General features: G+C 38.6%; 1 protein-coding gene across 3 annotated transcripts; it reads right to left on the bottom strand.

The window, feature by feature from the left end:
• Window positions 1-5,295: 5,295 nt before the first annotated feature.
• On the bottom strand, window positions 5,296-17,735 carry LOC131683679 (sodium leak channel NALCN). 3 transcript variants are annotated; one of them, XM_058965868.1, is made up of 14 exons: window positions 17,202-17,735; window positions 15,153-15,338; window positions 14,740-15,092; window positions 14,534-14,682; window positions 14,227-14,474; window positions 13,448-14,167; window positions 12,482-13,389; window positions 11,255-12,305; window positions 11,007-11,201; window positions 10,733-10,950; window positions 7,710-7,933; window positions 7,375-7,648; window positions 7,149-7,311; window positions 5,296-7,088 (listed from the first exon to the last, which is right to left on the bottom strand). In XM_058965868.1, the coding sequence occupies exons 1-14, from the start codon at window positions 17,301-17,303 to the stop codon at window positions 6,537-6,539; spliced, it is 5,343 nt and encodes a 1,780-aa protein (XP_058821851.1). In that variant the 5' UTR covers window positions 17,304-17,735; the 3' UTR covers window positions 5,296-6,536. The 3 variants fall into 3 exon arrangements, with proteins under 3 accessions (XP_058821851.1, XP_058821852.1, XP_058821854.1); XM_058965869.1 differs by having other exon boundaries at window positions 17,627-17,717; XM_058965871.1 differs by lacking the exon at window positions 17,202-17,735 and adding an exon at window positions 17,010-17,027.
• Between the last annotated feature and the right edge of the window lie 8,912 nt (window positions 17,736-26,647).

Here is a 26,647-nt window from a genome sequence, read left to right on the forward strand (position 1 = left end):
CCCCTTTGGTCTGGGCATCACAATCCTGTAGGCGTCACCCCACGGATTCGCGTTGGCACTCTCACACAGGTTGTCGAAACACGCTCTCTTGCTGCTTTTAATAGCCTTGTTAAGGGCCAATTTCGCAGCTCGAAACACTTCACGGCGGTTCTCTCTTGCATCCTCGGTGCGAGCTCTTTGCATCCTGCGTCTAGCTCTGAGGCAGGCTGACCGTAGAGCTGCAATCTCGGCACTCCACCAGTATACCGGGCATCTACCGTTTCTTGGCAGTGTTTTTCTCGGCATAGTGGCGTCGCACGCGCGTGATAGAACAGCTACCAGCGCATCATCGCTTAGACTGTCGGTGTTGGCCTCCAGTCCCAGGGCCGTGGTGAAAGCTTCGCTGTCGAAGTGATTGGTCTTCCACCCGCGTACCTGACAGGGATCTCCCGCCCTCGGATGCTGCACACCATAGTTGATCTTAAAGCGGATTGCTAAATGATCGCTATGGGTGTAGCCTTCGTCTACCCTCCATTCCATGCCTGGAACCAGACACGGGCTGGCAAATGTTAGGTCAATCCACGCCTCCACTCTGTTTCTACGGAATGTACTAGCGGAGCCATTATTAGCTAGCACAGTATCGAGTTTCGCAAGCGCCTCCATTAGCGCTTGACCCCTGCTATTTGTGCAGCGGCTGCCCCACTCCACTGCCCAAGCGTTAAAGTCTCCTGCTATGACTACCGGTCAGAGTTAAAAATAATCGATGCTCTTTTTTGACGGCTGAAAATGAACCTGACACGACTCGCGGTGAATAGAAAAAATATTCATTCAAATATCCCTTCTTATTCTTTCAGTTGAATATCGTACAATATATTCATTTCACTAATTATGTAGGAAAATGTTTTCAAATGCCGGTAAAGCGTATAAAACAACAATCATCATCGCTTACATTGTGCCAGGGCCTACTTTGATACGTTTGATTCGTTGCTGCACGGTAGCTTCGTGTAATAATCGGAGACGAATGAAAATCTGCATGGATGAATGGGCGGTTTGTTCGTTTGACATTTTCAGCTGCGTCACTGAACATTGAAAATGAATGCGGCTGAATATGATCAATTTTCATTCAATGAATTTGAATATTTTTAACTCTGCTACCGGTTTCCGACCCACTAGGTCCGACGAGAGCCTGTCGATCATCATCTGGTTGAACTGTTCTATTGGCCACCTTGGTGGGGCGTAGCAGCTGCAATAGAACACACCATTGATCTTGGCAATCGCCACACCCTCGGCGGAGGGGTGTATTACCTCTTGAACCGGGAACCGTCCCGTTGTACAGATTGCCACCATTCCAGACCCGTCCGACACCCAATTGCCGTTGCCGGCAGGGATGCGGTACGGGTCTGATAAGAGGGCGACATCTGTCCTCGACTCCGAGACCGACTGCCACAGCAGCTGTTGGGCTGCTGCACAATGGTTAAGATTTAGTTGTGTGACGTTCACGGCTTCTTATTTAACTCACCGAAGGGACACGAAGGTCCGCCCATAGCATGTTTATGGGCTTGCTTCTTAGCGGTGCAGATAAGACACTTGTGTGCCTTAGTGCAACCCCGCTCTTTATGTCCCTCCTCGCCGCAGCGACGACATAGTTTGCTCCTATCTATGCCCTTGCACTCGCAGGCTTTGTGGCCGGACTCAAGGCACCGATAGCACCTATCCACTGAAGGCGGCTGGGGTATGCTAATAGGGCATACCGACCATCCGATCTTCAGCTTCCCTTTCTCGGTTACCTTTTTGGCATCCGCCTACAGTAGCCTGAGGTAGGCTACTTGGGTGCCAGAGGGTCCATCTCTCAATCACACAGAGGCCCGCTCGATTGTGACGTCGCAATGTTCCTTAACGGCTACGACGACGTCTTCTGCGGTCGTGAACTCGTCCAGATGCTTGCACTGGAGAGTCATTTCCGCCCCTAGCGACCTGACTTGGGCGTCCTCACCAAGGACCTCTTAGGCCAAGGCCTTGCATACCGCACTAGATTGTGCGCCTCGCTTCAGCACCAGAAGCATTTCTCCCGTGTTGGTGCGTCTCACGCTACGCACATCTTGTCCAAGGGCCGAAAGATTTTCGGCCGCCTTCATCGACTTTAGGACATCGGCATATTTGTCCTTGTCGGTTTTCAACCACAAGGCCTCGCCTCTGTCCTTGGCCTTTTTCGCAGGCCGCGGTACCTCCGGTGTCGGTGCCGGCTTCTTCTTGGTGACCAGCGTCCAGGGGTTTGAGCCCCCTGCCCCGGTTGCCCCGGGTTGCTGGTACCAACGCTCATAAGCCTGCTGTTTCTGTCTTGCGACACGAACAGTTTTTCGGAGTTCCAGGAGACTCTGTTTTAACTCCTTGCTTATGTTTTGCTTTACGCTAGTGTACTCGATTATTTAATCGAGCTGCTCCACCACTTTGCGCATCGCCGATAATGGCCCGTCCGGTGCGTTGGTAGGGCTATTTCCTACCGCTGTTGGGGGGTCACTGGTGCTTTCAGATGCAGCACTCATCGCTCCACTACTCTCCCCACGGGGGGGGGGGGGGGGGGGGAGACCTCGCCAAACCACCTCTAGCGAAAGGGTTTGGCACCTCCGTTTGTTTACTATTTTTTATTTTTGTTCTCCATATCAAATCCCACGAGTCGCGCGAGAATAAATGTCCGCCACGCCAGAGCTCCGCATTAGCGTGGTAAGGGACGCTGGTATATGGTCGGTTTATTGTAAAGATCTATTTGGAGAGCATAAAATGTATATATTAGGATCCAATATATTTCTAATTTCAAGTCCTATGGTTTGATGTTTCTTCTACTTAGCCTAGCCTTGTGTGTAAGTGTGCTTTAAGGGTATCCCACGGTGGTCGGGCACTAGCGACTGAGGACCCTGCCTCAGGCCAAGCTTGGCATCAGTTCGTCACCCTCCTCGGCGTCGGTGAGAACATTAGGTTAATACAACGGTTTCACAGTGTACGTTTGGTGTCAATGCATGTTTGTCTTCATCTCGCAGTTATCCTTTAATGTAGCGGATGTGTTATAAAAACCCAGTAAACTCCGAATTAGTGCCTAATTACTCATCATGAGCTGGCGCGCTTTAGGGTCGTATACCCAGGTAACCAACAAGCAATAGTAAAATATCGTATAATTTGCATTTTGGATGCCTCTTGCAGTATATTGGCATCCTTTATGCATATATGTTGTTAATCAGCATTCAAAAAACTGTTTAAAAGCGTCTTGTCAGTAAGTAGCATTCTGAATGCACAACAGCAGTAAAAAAGCATTTTCATGACACAGTAGTAGAGTAGCCGTATATTTTGCCAAATGCAAAATAGCATTTAAAACGACTTAAATGCTTATAAGGTAGCCGTTAAGACGCATTTTGCATGCTTATTGATTACCTGGGTAGTTTTACCATTTGCTGGCCAGCTCAAAGCTTCCGCCTGTCCGAACAACCGCCAATGATCAGAGCGCGGCTTCGGTCTATTGTCTGAACAGCGTCAGTCGGGGTTTTGCCCCTTAACTCACTTTTCCGTACTATTAACACTTAATCACTCACGACTTTGGTTTTGAATGTTGGCTTTTGACTTTTTAAAACTTTCTTTCGGGATGCAGAGTATTCGTAACGGACTCTTGCTGGTTACGGAAGAAATGAGGAAGATTCCTGTGTCAGGAATCCTCTTTATTAGTTTTTCTGTTTTAGGCCATTTTTAATTTTTAGTATTTTTAACAAAATGGATTATCATCGTTCGTAGCTTTTTTCTTTATAATTTTTGGACATGCATGTATTTTTGTATTATTGCAGCGAGAACTCACACCATTGTGACCGTTGTAATAGGGTTTTTCCACCTTTAGATTTGTTTGTGTTGATCTGTTGTACGGTGTACTGAATTTGAACATTTGAAGTAATCTATTCCGTTTCTTTTGCCAGAATATATTTTGTGTTGTAAGCAATTGTGACCTAGCCTTAAGTTCGCGAAACGGTCACAAGGTCGCTGCCATAACATGCAATTTCCGTGGCAAATAGATATCGGAGAAGGGTTCTTGCTCACTGTGCTCATCGGCAAGAAGTTTCGTGGAAAGCAGATGAACGTCGTTGAATTATGTCATTAAATGAGAGAAAAAAAATCTTTTTTTTATTACATACACCGATAAAGCTGATTTTCGTGATTGCAACAATGTTTTTTTCCAACTCAGGAAACGTGAAAATAATATTAAAATTTAAAATAAAGAAATATGTTGACAGTCTGGATTTGAAACTATCAGAAGCATTTGACATATCGAATTTCACGACAAATGATGCCCTGTCAGAAAAAATTAATACATGTTTTCCCGGTTTTCCCGCAGGGTTATTTTTATTTGACATAAACACCATCCAATGCATATAGTTTTTTTTTCATTTTGAGTGTTGTCTTGATAGGCCAGATGTAAATAACCGCAATTTTCCTATGTATGGTTGCCAAGTTTACATAAGATTTATTTTAAAAAACAAAAAAAAATCGTTTTTACGTATATCAACGAATTTTTTTGAAATAATGTTGTATTATGTATATTGGACCTAAAATTTATCGAATGGTACGGAAAACTATATAACTATAATACTAATTGTTACTTACGTAGTAAAACAACCAGTATTTAAACTGGTGTTGTCACGAGTCACATCTCCACTGACAGCACGAAACCTGACGAAAAGCTAACGGCAACACACGTACACTGGGATACAAATGTACCCCACGCCAACTTTGACACCTGATTCCACGAAGGCTATATGCAAATTGGCTATAGGGTGACGAGCCCATTTTCGCCATGTTTCTATTATCATGCTACCCATTTGAAGCCGTTGGTTAGAGCAGTGTCTGCCATCTTTCTTCAACGCATTAAGTAAAATGGTAGCGCAACAATAGGGGCACTCGATTCAAGTTTTCGTTGCGCTCAAACACGAGAATTTAACTGTTTTCGGAGCATTTGTGTTATTATGTTGGTTCTTAACATCGAAGCAAAACTGTTGATGACAATATTTACGCATTCCATTGCTTGTAGGCCAAGAAATTAATGAATTAGTGAGACACCCTGCTTAGTATGGTGAAAATAGGCACTTCACCCTACCACATTTTCCTACTCTTACTAGGAACTCTAAATTGAATTATAGTCAGGGTTCCAGGTCGATAAATGCCGAATTCTCTTCTTCACACCGCTGCAAAGAAGGCGTGGGGTACATTTGTACCCCGGTACAACGTTCTAGGGTTTGATAACATGATATTCCAGAACCGTGAATATGTTATAACGAATGAGAGTAGAATTCATTTTTTCGTTTATTGCTATTATTCGTAAAACTTCGACGTATTTCTTGTGCTGCTACATAGTTGTGTCTTTGGGTAAATATTAAAATAAATAATCTGTTTAGTTTTCAAGAAGTGCTGACAATTTTTTTTCTGGAGTTTTTTTTTCTAAAACAACATAACACTTAAAATTATAACCCCGAAAATAAGCTATATAACTTGTACTTGTTTTAGATGATAATATAAAGTATATTAACAGTATAGCTAAAACATTGTGCTACTTTTAACAATACACTCTAAACAATATCAAATCTTCATCAAACAATAATGATTTTGCTGCCATACAATCATAGCATTCACAAACAAGTGAAAACTATTGTTTTGACATTCTTACATATGCAAGGTATATTGTTCACAATGTGTGGAGGAAGCACGGTGCGAAACTTTTCTCTTTTGTTTGCTATCAATGGCTGTGCTGGGCGATTAACGGTTCGTCCTGAATTTCCTTCCAAAGTGTATTTTGACAGTTGGCTTTTGAGTTGGCCGGGCCAAAGACAATCGAGTTCTTTCGCTACTACTTACTAAAGACGAGAGCTTTACACCTTTGTTGGAACCTACATACCTAGCGAATTTGAGACGAATCACCGGATTCTTTACACAGAATCCCAGAAGATACAGTAGTGTCCTTGACTGTTAATTGTAAAGGAAAACAATACTTGTTCGGCCTATTCTTGTTGGCGAGAGTAGCTGGTGCTTTTGGATTCTTTGTGATTAACCGGGGAAACGAAATACTATACCCATTTAAACCAATAAAACCCTTTTTGCTTTTTTGTTATGCTGAATAAATTAAAGTGAGCATATTTAACTTATTTGGCAATAAAAAGCGATGAAAGCATTCAAAAATTTCCCTCTATATAAGAACTTTACCCCAAGGATAAAAAATCTCCATGTCAAAGTCTTTTTAAGACCCGTTCTTGGCAAGAAGCTTCTCAATTTTGTTTTCTTCCACTGGCAATGACACTGAGTATTTAATTGATGGCATTAAGGATAGAAGTAACATATTTTTTTTACAACCAGGTGTTGATCTGTAATCCATATATCGCACTGTATAACCTCTGTTCGAAATAAAACCAATTATTTTTTTAGGAAAATCACTTTCTGATCGGTATTCTTTCTATGCAGCCGTCCCAACGGTGCACCTATACGTATGCGGCCTATTAAACACATTCGACCTATGATATAATAATTGTTACAGTCTAAGTTTCTTCATCATCGCTATGTGTACAAGTAACTTGCTCCTGCCACCAATCGTGTACTTCATAAACCATGTTAATATGAGGGTGTCCAACCTTCCCACTACTAGTCTGTTGCGCTTCACTACCATGCGTGAAATGATGGTAGTGTTGATGTAACGTATGGCTATGGTTCATTTCGTTGATCTGTGTTATCGTTTTGCTATTACTACCCGTTTGGCGTTGAGATTTTTTCTTAGTAATGTAACGATCTTTTTCGTTTTTCGCTTGTGGATCCGAAAGGGTTGGCGCTAGAAACTTTCGACCACTGCTGCTTCCGGTGGAGTCCGATCGATTCAATATATGTTGACTCTTTTTACGATTTTTTGCGTTGTTTTCAATTTCCTTCGCTGCCTGCTCAGCGGATTCCGACTCAAGGCTTGCCTCCTTGTGCAAAAGTTGTTCCTCAACCTGGTCTTGCTGTTGGTTCTGTTGCTGCTGCTGTTGTTGCTGCTGTTGCTTCAGAAGGATGTCATTGGTCGCTCGTAAACCAGCAATAAGAGAGTTTTGCTGTTTCTGATAGGATTGAACATGGGTAAATTCTAAATATTTCAATATTTATCGCAGCTATCTTACCGTGATATTATTGGCTCGGATTTTCTTAAGACAACCTTCAAGCCACGTTCGAATCGTTTGCTTGGCCACTTCTTCTTCGATAATATACTCAAACTCCTCACGCGCCAACAGTTCCTCCAACTGGAGTGCCTTTCTAATGTCAACCGATCGATAAGACAACATGCTGTGGAAAAAAGGATTGATAGGTAAATCAAAATTATCAAAACTTCAACGGAGCATATCTTACTTGATCACATCGTGAAACGTTACATCTTCTCCGTTGTGTAGCTTATCCAGCTCATAGCACATGTACTTGAACAGTAACCGATCTTTCTGTGGATCACATTCCAGTCGTCCCTTCAGTAGTCGCAGAATGAATTTAACTCTGCGAACCGGTATTACTCCACGCTGATGGATATCCACTATGTTCCAAGTATTTTGGAAATTTCTGATATCGGCATAAGACAAAAGGGCATCTTCTTCGTTTGAGTAAAATAAGGAAAAGTTCTCCATAATAATAGCTGGGAAATAAATTAGCGTGTTAACTTGACCGTATAACCTCAGGATGTAGGGCCTCCATACCGACTAGTAGATTCAGCACGATATAGGTAATGATAACGTAGAATGTGCAGAAGTAAACCAAGCTGGCGGTGAAATTCCCACAATCCGTTTCCCAATAGTTGGCAGCGAGGGTACAGTAGGGTGGTTGAACCATACAGTCGTGCATGATTTTGTTCCAGTCTTCGCCGGTTACTATGCGGAACAGCATAGCAACTCCGGTTACCGGCGAGCCAAAGTTTGCGCGACTAAAAATGGTTTACGAGAAAAGAATTCTATTAGAAGGAAAGACAAATATGGGTCTAATCAACTACAAGGAGAATGATAAAACTAGTAGGTATGTATTAGTGAATATTATATTTAAAATTATTTATCTATGGTTCGATACCGTAAAACTACGTTAAGCTTCACACTGCTATTGTTGAATAAATGGATAATTATTTTTAAGGTAGTTTTACGATACCGTGCTACGTTTAATATCGAATTACTATGGTGAACTAGTGGTGTAGTGAAGTGATTTGATAGGTAATATGTTTGTATAATCTTCTAGAACATCGAGAAACTTTGAAGCAATGAAAGGAGCATTCGACCCTTGTTGAGCAAATTTAGGAATCGTTAGGCTATGAACGCATTCACCTTATAATAAAAAATAGCAGAATTCGAAAATAGGAGGAAATAATGCTTGAGTACGAACGCAACAAATTGAGACAGCGATCAATTGAGTGGAGTATTTCACATATGTTTGAACTCTCTTGCATTCCATCATGCATATATAATCGTTGTAGTGTTTGTTGTCAAAGCGTTTCACCTGGTCTCAAACCAAAAGTATAGTCGTTACTTTTGCCATAGTTCTATGTTTAAACCGTTAAGGTGGGATCGGTTAAATAAATTTCAAATGTTATGTTACATAACAAAAGGTATTTTTTTCTCCACGATGTTCTAATCATTCGGGTTATAAGGTTTTCTTCTGGTTAAGTTAGTGAAGATATCATTCTCGTTTCTTGATTGTAAGTAAAAAAGTGTCGACTAACGTTTAGGTTGTGAACCAGGCGCTAAATATACAGAATCGTGTAAAGAACAAAGTGTTTGAGAAAAGGCGAATGTATGATTTGCTGAATCTGAATATTAATAGGTGAACAGGGAAAATTACAACACCGAAAATGAAATTAACACTTGTTCAACAGCAGACAGTTAAACGATTTAAACAGTATAAATATCGATTGGTAGTAATCGTTAAAACTGGCAAGGTTAACCGAAAATAGCTAAATACGGTTATACTATACATAGACTGTTAAATTGTCAATACAGCCGAGCATCTTCTGCAAAACCGGATACGTACGCTCTTTTCACATGTTTCTTGGCTAACTTTCAAATACATTGAAGAAGTTTTGTCAATGACATGAAGATGTGGATGTAAGTTCCCTCAAATATATTACATTGATTTTTTTTCCATTTCTTTTTAGTGAAATTTTCTTTTTTATTTTCTTTTATTCGCTGATTTAATGTGATTAAATATAATAAGGAAAATACAATAATTATTTATGATATTTTGCATCTGTGATTCATTTTCTTTCATTACAGATTCTATACACTTTTAAGGTTCAACTGAGAAAGCTTGGAAAAGCGGCCACCTTGGAAAACGAAAAAAGCAGTTTTTTCTCACACCGTTGGAAAAATCTTCATGAAAATCAATCAATAGTACTCTACCAGTGCCTCGAATACATTGATTCATTTTCATGAAGATTTTCCCAATGGTTAGGGAAAAAACTTCTTTTTTCGTTTTCCAAGATGGCCGCTTTTCCAAGCTTTCTCAGTTGAACCTTAATTAGAATTCTTTTCGTGATTTTATATTTTATTTTATTTCTTGGTCTTCAGGATTACATGCTGTTTGAAGTTTCAACGGTTAAGTCCCAAGTTTATTACTCGTACACTTAATGTAGAAAAATCCAATTGTTTTATAGATGTGACTAACTTTTTTATGGAGTTGGTAGCATCTTATTAGAATCTGATGACAATTTGTGGACGAGTAGACCTTATATAGTTAATGGGTTACATCATCGTAGAACTCGAAAAATAGGCATATTTCATTTATTTTTCAAGACATAAAAACTGAATGGAGAATCTGTTAAAAAGGAGTTATAGTACTTATAGTGAAGTACAAAAAATAATTTGTTCAAGTGGTCGGTGTTAACTCAGACCGGACTATGTCCCAAAACATAAAAAAAATTAGATAATGACAACACTGGTTAAAGAGTTTCTTCAGCTACATTCAACTTTACCCTGCTGCCCTGCAGGAATTACTCTACGTTATTCATGTGAAATGGACTAGACTTAAACCTACTTTCTAGGAAAATGTTTTTCCTCTTGCGATCTTATTTTGGAATTGTTATCGTCATCGGAATGGTAACATTAACCCTTAAATGCATACTGTTGCCATTTGGCAACATACCGGATTCCGTGATATAAAGCCTTAACAAGAGGTATATATCGTATCCATCAAGAAAAATGAGTACCAAAGAAAATGGGTTTTATGCATTTAAGGGTTAATTTCGATTTTAGTACTTATTTCTGGCCATCTAATTGTCAGTTCATATTGATTCTAAATTCCAAATTCAGCTAAATGAATTATGTGTTGTGAAACGAATGGCCTCTTGTGCGATGCAGTCAGTCGTTTTTCTATATGAGTTCTTGAGATTGGAATAAATTAAAATATACTCAGATCAGTATTATGCAAAGCGAAACTCAGCCGGCAGTACTAAAAACTCGGGAATTGTCAAATGAACTAAACAAATACAATTCATTTTGGCTAGTCCAAAGAGGATTTCTCATCTCAAGTGATCTCAATGTAGCGCAAAGTGCTCACAGTTGAGGGTTAATTCATTGGAAAATTCCCTACCCGTGGAGTGATTGCCGCGAGTACGTTTTAACTACAGACTGAATTTTGCTTTTTCCGTGATGAGTAGTGATTTCTTCCAAAGTTAGATGTAATGTGTGCAGTAATATGCTACTGTTGGATCTTGTGAAGTTTTCCACAAGCATATACTTACCGCCCAATACCTTCGCCATACTTTACTGTGCCGAACAAAATTGTTCCTGCCAGTGCATAGAAAAACACTAGCAGAAACATACCAAAAATGATGAAAAATGATTTACACACTGAGACACCGACTGTAAGCATCAACATTTTCAAGGTCGTATGCTTGCCAGTTATTGTGAAAAATCTCAATATGACAACCATAAAACCAATGAAATATGATAAATCGCTCTGAAAAATGAAAAACTGTTTAGTAGAGGCGAATGCGAGGGACAAATAAAGCATACTCTCAGTGTCGTTTGAAGAAAGATCCACACAACGCCAGCTACCGTCACCAGCAGATCATATCTGTTCCGTCTGGACTGCCAATATCCCCGAGGTGTGAAGGCAATGTTTTTCATGACGACCTCAACTACAAAAACAAACGTGAGGAACGTGCTCACAATAACTAGCCGTTCAGTGTGCGTTTCGTCTTTTGTCCACTAAAATGTAAATTATGTAAGTTAGCTATTTCTTAAATGCAACCAAATATTACCGTTATTGATAGTAACATGCTGTTGACCAAAACAACCACTGCAATGCATCGTTTAAATGCAATATGTTGCGTAATGTCGTACACAAAGGCCCGAAACTTGCGCCCATCAGGACGTGGTGGTAGATGAAGCGGTTGGGCAATCTTCAATCGTTTTTTTAAATCGCACCATCTTCGTTGGTCGACGGTTAGTAGTGCCGTTCCTTTGTTCTCCGAGTAGTTGGCAATAACAACACCAACGAATAGTGTCAGTCCAATCATACATCCGAGGAAAATGTACACGTGAATGTAGATGGCATGAACAGGTCCTAGAGCTTTAATCAGTACATCGCGTACATCTATCCAGCCTTTGTACGATAAGACCTCAAATAGTGCCAGCATTGCATCTCCTATATTATCAAAGTTGAATCGTCGTGGGTTTGCCCATACTCGTGGCACAAGCATTGATGGGTATGATTCATTTGTGCCCGGGGTAAGTTTCATTTTCGTTACGAATACTCGCCTCATGAACACACCGACACAATTTTCTCGCTTGATTATCGTTGGATCGTTGCAGCGTGCCAAACGACCACCGTACAATTGAACTCCATAGCTGGCAAAGATAAACATCAGCAAGATCAATAATGTAGATACCAATAGAATTTCCTTGAATCCCCGGCAAAGCTCGTAAACCACCTTTCGCATGTGTGGCACCAAAGTGAATATTCTTAGAGGTCTCAAGCATCGCAGGATCATCAGAAGCTGAGCTGACGAATTACTTGGAACTTGCCGAGGCATCCACACCAGAAATGTGAGCGACACTACGTAGATGAAAACATCAAGTACTGAGGCAACATCCTTGATGTATGCTTTGGGTGTGAAGAACAACCCATCGGCGAGAATTTTGAGCGCTAGTTCCAAGCTCATGAATATGACAAATGTGTACTCGGCAATCTGTAGCGTAATATGTTCCATTACCCGATGCTGTGGCGTCTCGAACATCATCGATATACAGGAAAGTGTCGTCACGAAAATCATTACCCAATCGAGGTAGGTGACCAAACCGAGAAAGTTGCTGGAAATGAAGACGAAATTAAATTAGAATAAATTGATGCTTCAATGGAGGTACCGGTACTTTGTACGACGCTGTATATTGTGCAAAGTACACTGTGACACTCCATGAAAATCCGATGGAATCGAACATTGATTTGTAGTTCTATTCGAGAAAGTGTTGCGAAATTTAGTACTTACTGCATACTTTTATACTGCACTTTCCTCTCTTTTCCGGTCAAAGGATCTTTCAGTCTTGCATCGTACCGACCGTGAACGAGTCGTTGACAAATTTTTCGGAATTTGCTTTCCCTTGGCACTGCAAATAGTGGCGTATCGAAGAATGGATGATTCTCTCGTAGATCCTCCTCGCGCTGGTTTCTTCTCATCTCTGCTTGCTGTCGTTTGGCCTGAAGAATTTTAATATCTAAATCGTGTGGTCTCGCCCGCGATGAAGTCACACGACTAGCCGCTCCGATATCTCCATTTTCCATCAGATGTTCGTAGGTTTGTTTTAATTTAATGGAACCACTGCGAACACTACGACGAATCGATCTCGAGCCGAACTTTTTCTGGTCCATGCGCCATGGCTTGGTTTGAGTTATGGTGCCCTGAGGTTTGAGACCTCCCTTGGCTCCCGCAACTGGGATCATCGCAGAATCTCCCAGCATGAGGCGTTGATTATTCGAATCATTGATAATATGCGTTATGGCCATCTTTCGCAAACTACTTCCAACAGAACGCACCTTGGCAGTTTTATTCATTACATTAACCGGTTTCTGCTTACGGTAGACGACCTTAGATTCCCAGCACTCCGACACCGGCCGTTTGTATCCCTCGCTGTACGAAGGATCCTCAGGTTCCATCTCAATAACAAACTGTTTCATAAACGACTCACGAACTTTTGGCAGTGTAAAATCGTTCGGTATTTTGTGTAGAATGGTCATCTGGGGGGAATCGGGAAATTTTTCGAATATCCGCAATCGAAACGGTAGCGTTTCTTTAATTTCCGCACTCTGTTCGCGGAATTTTAATTGCTTCAATTTCTTTATATCTTCGTCCAACTCCAGGTTATCTAGAATAACAGCGACGAACAAACTAAGCACGATCTGTGAAATAGTATTGAATTAATTCTAGAAAAATTTAGTGGCATATCAAAATGTTTACCAGAGTAACGAACAGATGATACAGTATAAAGTAAACTGCCACTAACGGGGTTAACGTTTTGCTTGTCCGAATCATCGTTTCATCCATGACTTCAACCCATGCTTCTTGCGTGAGAATCTGGAACATAGACATGAACGCATCGGGGAAGCTCTCGAACTTGGTGTAATCGCACAGGAAGCAAAACAATTGCATCGAAATGCTTGAGCTTATGATAAGCAAACACATGGTGAATATGATCAATGATCCGAGTTTTTTGCCGGGACCAAAAATTTTGTACACGAAACCTTCTAGCATGGGTGATGCTTTGATCAGGCGTACTACCCTCAACACTTGGAAGTAGGTGAATCCTGACAGATACAACCCAGGGATTATGTGTAGACTCGTTCCGATGGCTAGCAAAAGCTCGAACTTGTGAATTGAATGTTTAAAGTAGCCTCTCCAACCCAGACAATAGATTTTGAACAGGGTCTCAAGATCAAGCAGAAAAGTGAAGGCCATTTCGATATAGTAGTACCTTTCGTAAAACACTTGTCTTGGTCTTCCATCGTGTTTGAAATGCATAGTTGCAGTTACAATACCATTTGCGAGGATTGTTGACATTACTAGCAGCCTAAAATATGGCGATTTCAGAATCGTGTGGCACGTTTCATTTGCTAAACCTCCATGTTTGTTCTCATCAATAGTTATAAGCTTCCAACCAGCGTCGTCTCCAGTAATAGTCTGAAATTCGAAATGAATATTTGCTTTATTCAACCTCAGAGAGCATATTTTTGGCAAACCTGAGATGCTGTGCTGTTTTGAATTTGACCCCGAACACCCCACATCTGCTGGAATTGAACCCGTATTTCATTGAACGTTTCCGTGATGACAGCGATGAACACGTTCTTCACTAACCAAGCAAGAAAGAAGATCATAGTACTGAAGTAGAAAGCTGCGCGCCAAGCTGGGAGGCTATCAATAGCTCGATACATTATAAATACCCATCCTTCCTGGGATGCTGCCTGATAAACCGTGAAGATACTGGTGGCTGGAATGACACAGATAATGAAACAACCTTAACTAAGCCGAGATTAAGGTCTTCTATACCTATATCCTGAAACCCGTTGAAGCCTTGAATATAGTTAGAGAGGAAGTCCATTTTCATGCACTTCATACCGGTTGGACACTGGTAACCTGAATCGGGATCCATAGAGCAGAAGGTATCCGGTATGGCCAAGGAATTGATGGTAAGTCCTCTGTAATAAAAGGTTTTAAATTTTAAACAGAACAACGCATTCTACAAAGGAATATACTCAGGTTCCGTCGAATTTAGAACACAATGGTTCTTCAGCTCGCCGAAGAACTGCACGCCAAGTAAACCGTAAAGTGACATAAAAAACAGGAAGAACAGTGTGACGTTGTAGATCTGCTGACTGGAACGCTTGAAGATCTGATTGATACGACTTTTTGGCATGGAAAACTTCAAGAAGACTCTTAGAAATCGAATCATTATCAGCGGTCGAGGTGCCCGAAGGATGCTGAAGTAATGAAACTTTGGCACAATTCCGAGCATTTCGAATACGTGTAGCACTACTGACACCCAGAGGAAGAAAACCATGGAAGCATCGAATTGACACCAGTGGTCCTTGAGATAGGGCGCTTCCCCCTGCGAAAGATGGCGGTCATTAAATTGGACGATGTATATGTATTTCGATGTGGTACATACTCTCAAAAGACCACGTATGTGTATTTTGGCGATCATCTCCGACGTGAACAGCAGAGTGACCACGATGTCGCTGCATAGTGTAAAGTATTGCAGGAACGGGTACCGTTCGAATGTCTTCGGGGTATTAAGGGATATCGACGTTAGCGATACCAAGGCACATAAACGCATCAACCGCCGTACCCATAGCTAGACAAATAATATATAGTATCGTTAGGTTATCTGCTTGTCTTTTATTAGATGTAAACAATTAAAGTAAAATAATTTGGAGAACAAAAATTAATCAAACTGTAGCGTGCATACTAAAGTAATAAGTACGAATATAATCTATTCAGTTTTACTGACATAAAAGCATGGCAAATTGAAGTTTTATTTTTTGAAAGAACAAAAATAACACACAATTTTAAACTATATTTTTCTTATAAGTAACTTATACCACATGGAACAAACATATAAATTAGAACATACTTTTCCGCAAAACCTGTGTAAATATTTAAATGAAAATACGTTGAAAAACACTCTCGTATACAGTTTCGCATGCATGAATCACCATTGTATTCAAGTTTGCACGCAACGCCCGTATAGCGTTTGCTGGCCAACCGTAGCGACGACTAATGGCAAGTTGCTACTTGTTGGTGGCATTTCAAAGCAACAGTTTTATTTCTTACACTCTTACACACATTAAAAACTTTACTTGTATGTCAGTTCTCAGTGCTTATACCTATGCTTACAAATATTAAAATCGAACACATTACACGTTTAACCATTAAAGGCGCAAATCATTATTTTTCAAATTTTCTGAAAATTGTCTCACAGCTTTAATACGTTACTATGAGAATTTTGAGATGATTTTTGCAATGTTGTTTTAAAACAACATTGCGCATTGAAGTGTTTAATTAAATCTGCGGAAACATCTTTCTATGGGACCCAGACTTGATTTGACTAGAAAACTGAATCCAGCCACTGTAATGTGCTGATGAAACTCGGTGGATGTGTTTTAATAGATGTTGGAACCTATACGAAAGCCGAATTTTGATAATGTATGAAGCATTTTCCAAAAATGAAATGCTTCCGAATTTTTCATAGCCGCTCGAATGAACTCTATGTTGTACCTGATGCAGTCAAAAACCTTTTGAGTGGCTACCTCGAGAACGTGCATTCCGATCCGTTGCAGAGTTTCTGAAGAATGTGGACTAGGATAGTCTATGGAATTAACTGCCAGATTGACAACATTTGCAGCCTTCAGATTAAGATTCAAGAGCTTTGATATACAACCGATATAACAAAATTTCAATAACGATCTGACTCGATGCCGAATCGTATTGATGGTAATTATACAAAATGATTCCTAAGAACTTGTTTCGAAAATTGATGCTAACACTTAGCCATAGGCTGGAGGATATGAAAGAAGCATTTAGAGTCATAGTATTCAAGGTAGATCAAGGGTGTGAAGAAAAAAGAAAAGATTGGCGTTATTTGTGGTGCCAATTTTGATAAATTATCTTTCCGTGTTGATATTTTTGTCGTTTGTCATTTCAATAATCAACTTTCGAGTTCATTTTTTCAAGCAAAAACGTTCTATACACATGTCAACAACCAGTTTATCCTAAGATAATTTCTTCAAATATAAAAAGAACGATTTAGAAAATAAAACATTGATCCATGCAAGCGTTTACACCTTTCAGAACGTTAACTTTGTAATTGTGATTTATAAGCGTTTGAGATACATTTGTGAATTCGCGTACAATATCTATATCCAGGTATATACAAAACAAAAATATAAACAACCTCATGCATGTGCAAGAAATGAACTGAAACGAGAGTACAACGTGCAAGATTTTGGCTCTCTGGAAGGAATACCTTCTACAGCGCATGGTCGAATCAGTTTCTCTATCATGTAACTAGGAACTGTCAAAAGACGATAAAAGTACACAACCTATCATGAAAATATTATCCACTACATCAACAATGACATCAGATAACCACAACACCAATCATCGAAATCAAATCGAATAAAAACCAAACTTTTAAATCCATACAAACTGCGAGAACCTTGTTGACCCATTCAATGTCGGCACTTTCATTAAGCGACTCTTCCGGGCCGTAGTCCGCCAGTATTGGTTCGCCTTTGATGCTTTGCTTTCTGCCCAGCATTTTTCACTTTACCCAATATGGCGGCCCCACTGGGACCAATGTTGGTTCCAGCAACCACGCCTCGACGGGGACAAAGAGAATATGCTACTTTGCAATCAAGTCTTTTCCTCCAGTTGCAACACATTGGTTCGGTCCATGCTGCACTTTAAAGCCATGGATTACATTCAATTAACTATTTGATGCCAATTTCCTCATTCTTGAAAATAAGTGTCCAAATTTTCCTCAAACCATTTAAACTGGCGTCTAACACTTCAACAAATGGTTTTTGTGCCTTTCTCGTTTTATCGGAGATTCAATTAATGTTTAGCCTAACAAACTATCACCTTTTAGCGATAGAAGCAGATATTGTTCACCAATTTTTGTTCAAAATTTTCCCAGTCTTTATAGTTTGAATTCCAGAAGAAGGATGGATTTTGCAAGATGGCATGCAGGCTGAAAATTTTCATGCACTTGCGCGTCACAGGTCATAACGCATATATTGTTGCTGTATTCCTAATATAACAGATGTGTAGTGCGAAGCTTTGAGATAATCGGTTCATTTTATGATCCGAGCACTAGCTCTGACCACAAATGGTCAAGATTTGTGTGTTGTAAAATATTTTATATTGGAATAAATTTATGCTGGATTTTGGCTTTTTAGTAATGTGGCCAATGAGACAGGCCATCAATTTTTTTCACCAGCACAAACAAACATATTGATACCAACTGTAAAATGTTTTATTTTATTGATATAGAATTACCAGCTTATATGGGTATTTTATCTAACCATTCGTTTTAATCATCACTATCCTTAGCATATCCACTGAAGTCGAACATATAAAGTAGAAATGATTTTGAATTACGGTAAAACCCTGTCAGAAAAAGAATTTCCAAGTATTTCCGATTTGAACGCACCAACAACAAATGTTTTAATGCAAAATTCAAACGTAATGTTGATGTCGTACATTTGAATATTGAATATTACCACGAAAATAAGATTGATCTTATTTATGAGATCGTAATATTTATTGGAAGTTTTTTTAGTAAATTCTGGCTCAGTTAAGATATCTTAATTAGGCAAGTTAAATCAAATTTTAAACGTATGTATTTGTTCTAACGACATGCAATTAACTAGAGACTAGAGATTGTTAAGTAAGGAAAGTTATGAAAAGTTTAGAGCCATAGTACTTATGTGAGAGCATAGCTATGAAATAAACAGATCGGTTCACATAGCAAAGAGAGACTCGAGCGAAGCTTGACTACTACCAGCTGCCGAAGACAACATATTAGTCCGCAAGAAATCAAGCTTGTTCTTAATAACCCTGTCATTTCTAATTTTCCGATCTGATATTTTAAATCCTTGCTCTCACTTGAGTACCATCAAATACATTTGGTAGGGGAATGTGGTCGGTTGTCGACACAATTTTGTCTTTGTCTCATAACATTTCTCAAATTGCATAATATTGGGACATAAGCCTACCAATGGAAATCTAGAGGGCTTTGCTAAGAACTGGTGATGGAATTTAATTTATTCCGTCATTATGAAAAATGTTACTGACAATTTAGTGAAATGATAATTTTATGCCATTTAGCAAAATAGTTGTCGGCACCCTAACAAAATTTAGTAAAAATGACACAATATGAATAAAAATCACCAACATTCGAAGAGAAAATAAAATTTACTTTACTTTTAACATCATTCTTCATCAGAAGCACAATGTGTGTAGATCATCCATAAATGACGTAGCATTATATGGGGGAGCGGGGATTATTGTATTTTATGATGATGTGTGATGACAGGGGGTCATGTCATGCTACGTAGCTTTTTTAAAGGGGAATAACAAACGTCGTTTTTTATTTCTTTTTAAATTTTACGGTGACAAGCCCCCCTCCCCCCTGGTAATTACCGTCAAGCTACGTAATTACCAGGGGGTATTTAGAGGTTTGTGACGAAATACTACGATGGGGGGAGGGGGTGTTAAAAATCACTCAAAAAATGCTACGTCATTTATGGATCGCCCCTATGTGAAAAGTTGGTACGCATAGTACGCACCACGGGGATCGCATTCATATTTACAGGGTGACCAACTTATACCACACAGAGTTGAATTAGATTATTTATTAAATCCAAATAAAATGCTACTTTACTGCATATACTAGTACATACTTGGTGGTTACTTGGGTAATGTTGGGTTTCGAGATGATCTGTCGAGTTCAAAAATTTATGTTCGCCGTCATTCTAAAAACAAAGATGGCGGAGACTTGCAATGTGCAATGTGAATATTTCTCATTTGCAAAGGTTGTAATAGTAGGATGTCTCCATATCTAAAATTGATATTCGTCACCATACAAAAATTCAATATGTCGAATCAATAGTAAAAAATCCGACGCAATAGATATGACGGACATCGACTCATAAAAACCGTGTCGAAAATATCCATCTTGATTGGGATATAGAGAATTCCACTAAACCAAATGTCGCATCCTTAGTTTTCAAAATCATGTCAAAAATCAATCTGTTGCCTTTAGTCGTCAAGCCCGTTCCGAAAATACTCATATTGATTGAGTTATAAAGAATTCAGAATTTGCCAAAAAAAAAATGGCGTCCCGACAACCGACCATGTTTGGGTGCCGACAACCGATTTTATTAACCTTTTTCAAAACTGAACCAAACAAAATTGTGGCGAACGTTTCGTTGCCATTCAACGTTCAATCACAATATAGAATAAATTCACTTCGTAAATATGCAATGCGCATTTTTTTATCCATTTACGTCTTTCTATAACACTAAGCAAATGTTCAAAAAAACTTTTGAGTGGATTTTAACTTGTTTAAAGAATATTGTGGTTGTAGAACAGAACACACGAAACTGTTTACTTCAGCTATCGGCTAATAACGTGCCAATATAACATACAAATAAAATGTAATAGTATGATCATATCTGCTTTCTGTCAAAAGTTACATAGGGGTGCCCACAACCGACCGGTGCCGGCAACCGACCACTTTCCCCTACTATGTTTTTGAACTTTTCAAATGTTGTTATAGACACATTCCACGCACTTGTATCGCTCACCTCATAAAAATAAATCTGCTAATATAAGTAAAAGTTGTTCTGAAATATGTTGGTATAGGTTTAAGGCTCCCAAATCATAGATATATAGAATTTTTTTAAAAGAATTTTATGACGGTCGTCGATGAAAACCAGTAATACATTTATGACTCGTTTTTAATAATTGAATTGATTTTTCCGTACCACTCCGACAGGTTTGTAATAAAATTTATTTGGAATAATCTTAAATTCCATTTTATTGTGCACATATTGTTTAAAGATTTCATCTTCGGACGCAGATTTATTGAGTGAATTGATCGTCAGATAAAATGGGGCAAAAATTGACCATTTTTGCATTGTCCCCTAACGCAAATATCATGTTTTTTTCAATTTTTCACGAAAACAAAGCACGCTATCTATTAAATCTTTTCAGAAGCTATTAGTACTCATCAATACCTTTCTAAAAATATGCTATTTGTATATAACAAGCTTTGGAATCGTTCTTTCAGAGGGGTGCACTGAAGTGTTGTCTCCTAACGCTTTCCGTTGCAATACGATAAATCCTTCTGCAGAGTTACTTTGAGAGCCTACAGAACAGTATATGGACATAAAAGATATAACCAACCTATTTCAGTAATACCGCAGCCATGCAGTGTCATGGGTGTTCTGAGGGGCGTGGAGAGGGGGGGGGGGTTCTATTAAGGGGGGGGGGGGGGTGCTCATAATATCGAAAAATTATCAAGTTTTTTATTACATATATCAGTAAATAAACTATCTAAGGATATATCAACAATTTCAGGACAGAGTTCGAAGTGATTTCAAAGGTATAGAATGGAACGCATTAGAATACCAAATAAGCATGAGAGCGCGCGGAAGAATTTGGTCATAGGGAATAACACTCACTCGTCGTCACATTCTTTCAAAGTAGCGGGATAATTATTGACCACTTGGAACTAACCCGGTTTGTCTTTTCGGGATAGATTTTCTCCAACATGAACCAAACATCGTAGTTTAATGCAGTTTTTTGATGTTTTATAGCACTTTAAATTCAAATTGTTATCCTAAGGATACGCATTTCTCAGAATTCGCTAATAAAAGATACAATTTTACGAAATTCTCCAGTTTTCTATTATTTAGATAATTCAATGACAATATATCAAAATTTTCAAAAAGCTGGATCTTACCCTTCCAAAAATTGCGTAAAACGGCTACATTTTGATTAATTTCCGCTGTCATCACTAATAAGTGTCGTCTTGCAGATCTATCAGTAAAAACAGTTGTGCAAACGCCAGAGAATGAACTGGAAGGGCGATATTCTCTTTCGAATTTTTTTTAACCGTATTACTCGTATTTCGCGACAACATTATATACAATATGTAAATATAATAACTGCTCGACTGAGTATAATCGTTTGACAGTCTTTCCTTTGTTGAATTGCTTTAGAGTCACATTTGTGTATTTGTAACGTAACAAGAAAATAAATATTGAACAACCCTATGACGTACTATTGTCCCCCATCTTGTAAATAGAATAGGGATACAATTCAAAAGTTTTAAAACACCTGTGAAATTTTTCATAAATATTTGTTCCCCCTTTTGTGTACCAAACTATATTGTTAGTTTTAAGATAACTGTAAATATTTCCTAAAAAACTATTACTATTGAATTCCTTGTTTTAAAATTTTTCATAAAAAAAATCTTTTGTCCCCTCTTTTGTATATAGAATCTTTTTGCCTTTCTCAATAGAAAGGTATTGCAATTGCTCTGAAAACCGACTTTTTAACGGAGGCCCGGAGGGCCGATGACATATACCATTCGATTCAGTTCGTCGAGTTCTTTCTAGTCTTAAGATAGCTGTAAATTTTTTCTCTTTTATAAAAAAAATATTTCAACATTGTAACCTTCTAGTTTTAAGATATTCAAAATGTAAAAACAAAAGAATTTGGCACCGCCAAGCTAACGCATTTGTGCCTATCAAATAAACGGAATGAATAAAAAAACCCTATGACGTATTTTATCTGCCCTAATCACCAGTCAATTTTATTTTCAAGATTTTATAAGGTCAAAAAACAAAGTCAGTGCACTAAACTTACATGAAAAAAACTTAGTTGGTGAACAAAATAAAAAGAAGCCTAAGAAACAGTTAATTTAATTTCATATATTTTCCTATGTCAATCAGGAGCGGATCCAGAAAAAAATTTCGGAGGGTGTCCAAAATTTCGACTTTAAAATGTTCATTGTACAATACGTAATATGTAATATCCTCATTTAATTAAACTCAGTTTTGGTAATCGAATCTGGTTTGCAAAGATTTTGAACTTAGAATGAATTTAAAAAAGAAACTTTGTTAAAAATTCTCAAGATGTTAAAAATATTCGGGGGGGGGGGGGGGTCCGGACTCCGGACCCCCCCCCCCCCCCCCCCCCTGGATCCGCCACTGATGTCAATAATATATTAAACTTACCAAAACTACGTGAAACCACCTTTTTCGATCCATTAGAAAGTGGCGATTGTGGTCACAATCTCTTCTATACCGCGCCACACTGTGGTATGCGGTATGTCCTGTTCTCATTTCATATTTATTTGATTTCTTAATAAAACACATGAAGGTGAAACTAGAAATACATCTGGTTTGGCGTTTCAAATTTTTATTTTGAGGTATTTACAGATTCAGATGTGATATACATCGCTTTGTTTGAGCTTCAACAAATTCTTCAGTCGCGTTAGGGGACAACACTTCATATGCGACTGTTTGTGTTCATTTTGGTGTTGTCCCCTAACGCAGTGTTCGCAGCCGTCGTGAAAAAAATTTCCTAAAAACTCGAAAATCTAAGTATACAGTATTGTTCTGTGACTATCGATGATCAAATTTCTAGAACAAATAGATGCTCTAAAGTTTGAGACAGAGAAGGTTTTTTTTGATAAATACAAGCGTAGGTTGGAAAATCAATTTTTTGCGCTGTTGTCCCCTAACGCGACATTTTCACCTCTCAGAATGAAAGGACAACCTGAAAAACATCAAACCCATAGCATTAACGTTGTGTTAGGACTTTTAAAGTATTCAATTAAGTTTTTTGAGCGTACATCGTAGGATTTTTCAAACGACGAGCTGTTAACAGTGCGTGCAAACGTTGTCCCCTAACGCTGGAATGTGTCTTTATCGTTAGAACAAAGAGAAAAAGAAAAATATAACTAAATAACTAAAGAAACATCGATGATTTGTAATTACCGCCGGCTCCACCCCAGAGTGAGGTTCTTTTTATCAGTCGGACACAGACACAAGATCCTGGCGCTCCTGGAGAAAGGTGAGAGCATCGGGCGCAAACCGAATTCCAACCGTCAGATGGCTTTGCTTGATCGAAAGGTACAGCAAACGCTGAACCTTTCGAAAACGGAAGGTGGTGAAATGGTTCCGCGTCTGGGCCGGGTGGTCAGTGCGACCGGCCAGGCGATCAAAAAGTATTTAACGACAAGGAAACGTCATGAGAAAGAAGATGACAATGACTGGCAGAAGACCGGCTATTTCACGTCCCGCAGGAAGGAGGCGAGCAGCGACGTAAAGTACATCTCCCACACGAAGTTCTCAAGAAGTAAAACATATTTCAATATTTTAAAATTCTAATGCCATCGTATTCCTCCTATATGAAAAAGGCAATCAGAACAGATGTTTTTCTTTAAATCCTAGTATCTCTCAAAACTTGGTGATAGGAAAAAATGCACTATGCTATATTTCTTCTTAGTGAAGAACAATTTTGGTCAAAACTATTTTTTCCACATTAAAGGGAAAATTGTTTAAAACCATCTTTATGCGTAAAGAGCACAAAACCTATAACTAATATAGTTATGGAATTTGCGTTTCGACTTCCTTTTCGACTAAGGTAGTGTCGGATTCTGATGAAACGAAGTCGAAACGTAGCTAGCGTCAATCCAGCGCTAGCTTGGTCCGTTAACTAAGTTAGTGTCGGATTCTGAAGAGACGTCGTCGAAACGCAAATTCCATAACTAATTTAGTTATAGGTTTTGTGCTCTTCACGCGCAAAGATGGTTTGAAACAATTTTCTCCTTAATGGAGAAAAAATAGTTTATTAAAATTGTTCTCCACTAAGAAGAAATATAGCATAGTGCATCTTTTTCATATCACCTAGTTTTGAGAGATATTGGGATGTAAAGAAAAACATCTGATCAAAAGCAGATCGGTATTATTTTGCCTTCTTCATATAGGAGGAACACGATGGCATTAGTATTTAAAAATATTAAAATACATGTTTTGCTAGAAAAATACCCTTGAAATTTAATGCCTTACATTTATATATGTCGTAACACTTCTGCTAAAAACTAAAATTTGGATTAGTATATATTGGCCATAGACGAACAATTTTCCAAAATACGTGAAGGTCGATTATATGTGCCTCGTCATTTCTGTTCAAGGCTCTTTAAAACTGAAGTACGCTCAAATAAAAACAACAATTCTTAAGTTGGTTCACACGTGTCTTGGGATTTTCTGATAGACAACATTTCTTTTACAGCTGTGGTAACGTTTGATCACATAATGGGATTATTAGGACTAAGCCTAACAATTAAATTCAATTAAATATATTGCTTCCGTTTCAGCCGCCATTTGTCCCTACTATACACGGTTCAAAAATGTAAATAAAGTAACAAAGATCGATAGCTGTCTTATTTCACAAAGAACTACGAGGTGTAATGTTCCTTTTAGTGCAACAATAAAGCTGTTAGATGTCAAGATTCTACAGTAAATACGCGTTGAACGATAGGTAGTTCTGCGTATGAAATTTCATTCGCTAGGATATAATGGGTTAAATTCAGAATTTATTTTGTGTTGCGTTCCCTAACTCAGTCTTTTCGGCACTGCATCGTTTTATAGTTGATGCGAAAAATGGAAATGATTTTTTTTGGAAATTGGTTTTATATTCGTGAATTGATCTACCCATAGGTTAACACAAATATCAACTAGTGGAAATCAAAAAATCAAATACGTTTTTGTTGAAATAGTGATCAATAAACTTTTCGTGCTTAATCCGACCGATAATAATTCTGTTTACAATGCAAAGAGCAAAACTGCAGGAGTGAAATTGTAATGGAAGCAAGCGTTACAGTTTACGCTAGATAAAATTTATTTCCAGAATTTGTGCAGCTCAACAGGTTTGTTTACTATCGAATATTGAGTTGGAGAGTATAACAGCATACGCTCAATTCCTACAAACCGACAACCTGTTGCCGTCTGATTGCTGTAAACATTACAGCTGAATCTTTTTACTACCAGTCTTTCGTGCCTTTTACATATTGGTGAGTTTTTGTAGTCGCATCGCTTCGAAAGTGTTCTTAGTTTGTACGCTGATTTATTATTCTATATGGACTACTCTATTATATATCTCCGACTTAAACTCGACTGTTCTGTTTTAAATTTAACACAATTTACTATCGTTACAGTTGAAAACTGGAAAATCCAACCAGCGACAATAGTTTTTTCTCTTGTTCGGTGCTAATCCATGACGTCGGAAGTAGTGCGCATTACAGCGCATCACTATATGAAAAATACGCACAACTTCCGACGTGATTCCATTGTTTAAAATCATAGAAAAAACGATTGTCGCTGATTGGATTTTCCAGTTTCCAACTGCATAGCATTGATTCAAATATGATAAATGCGGTAGACACACGGAAATTTGGCATTATGAGCGTTAAGAATCATCATGTATAACTTAACGAAACTTTCTTTTTTGGCGGTGACGGCCTCAGGTGGTAAAAGCGTGAATGTTTATACTTCTTTTGATTATATAGATTTACTCTGGAATACGATAAAACTCGATGAATGTTTTATTCTGCTGTAAATACTTGCAGAAATTATTTGCCCAAATAATTGAAGCAGACCGAATGCTTGGCATGTGAAAACTCAACTTACGTTATTTTCTCGAAGTATAACCGATTTTTTTGTTTGTTTGTTTTTATTTACGTGACTTTAAATAAAGTTTCATTCGTCACGTGTATAACCGATAAATTGTACATGACTAAAATAGGCTGAAAACTCTAATATCGATCTGATTTGTACTAAGGTATGTCTTTCTTTTTTGGCATTCGCTTCATTGGTGTTGTTGCTGGTTGTTGGCTTGGAGATACTAGACACGATCGCTTGGTTTTACCGCTGTTTGTAGTTTGGCGTAAGATGGCTGTGTGCTGATTTTAGTTCGATTTTCCTTAACAGTTTTTGCGCAAGGTTTTCCGAGGTGCCGAATTGACATATAGGACTCTGCCATAGGTGCGAGACTCAGACAATACTGTGATTATATGGAACATCT

Source organism: Topomyia yanbarensis, chromosome 2, assembly GCF_030247195.1.
Source record: "Topomyia yanbarensis strain Yona2022 chromosome 2, ASM3024719v1, whole genome shotgun sequence".
In the NCBI taxonomy this organism is placed as follows: Eukaryota; Metazoa; Arthropoda; class Insecta; order Diptera; family Culicidae; genus Topomyia; species Topomyia yanbarensis.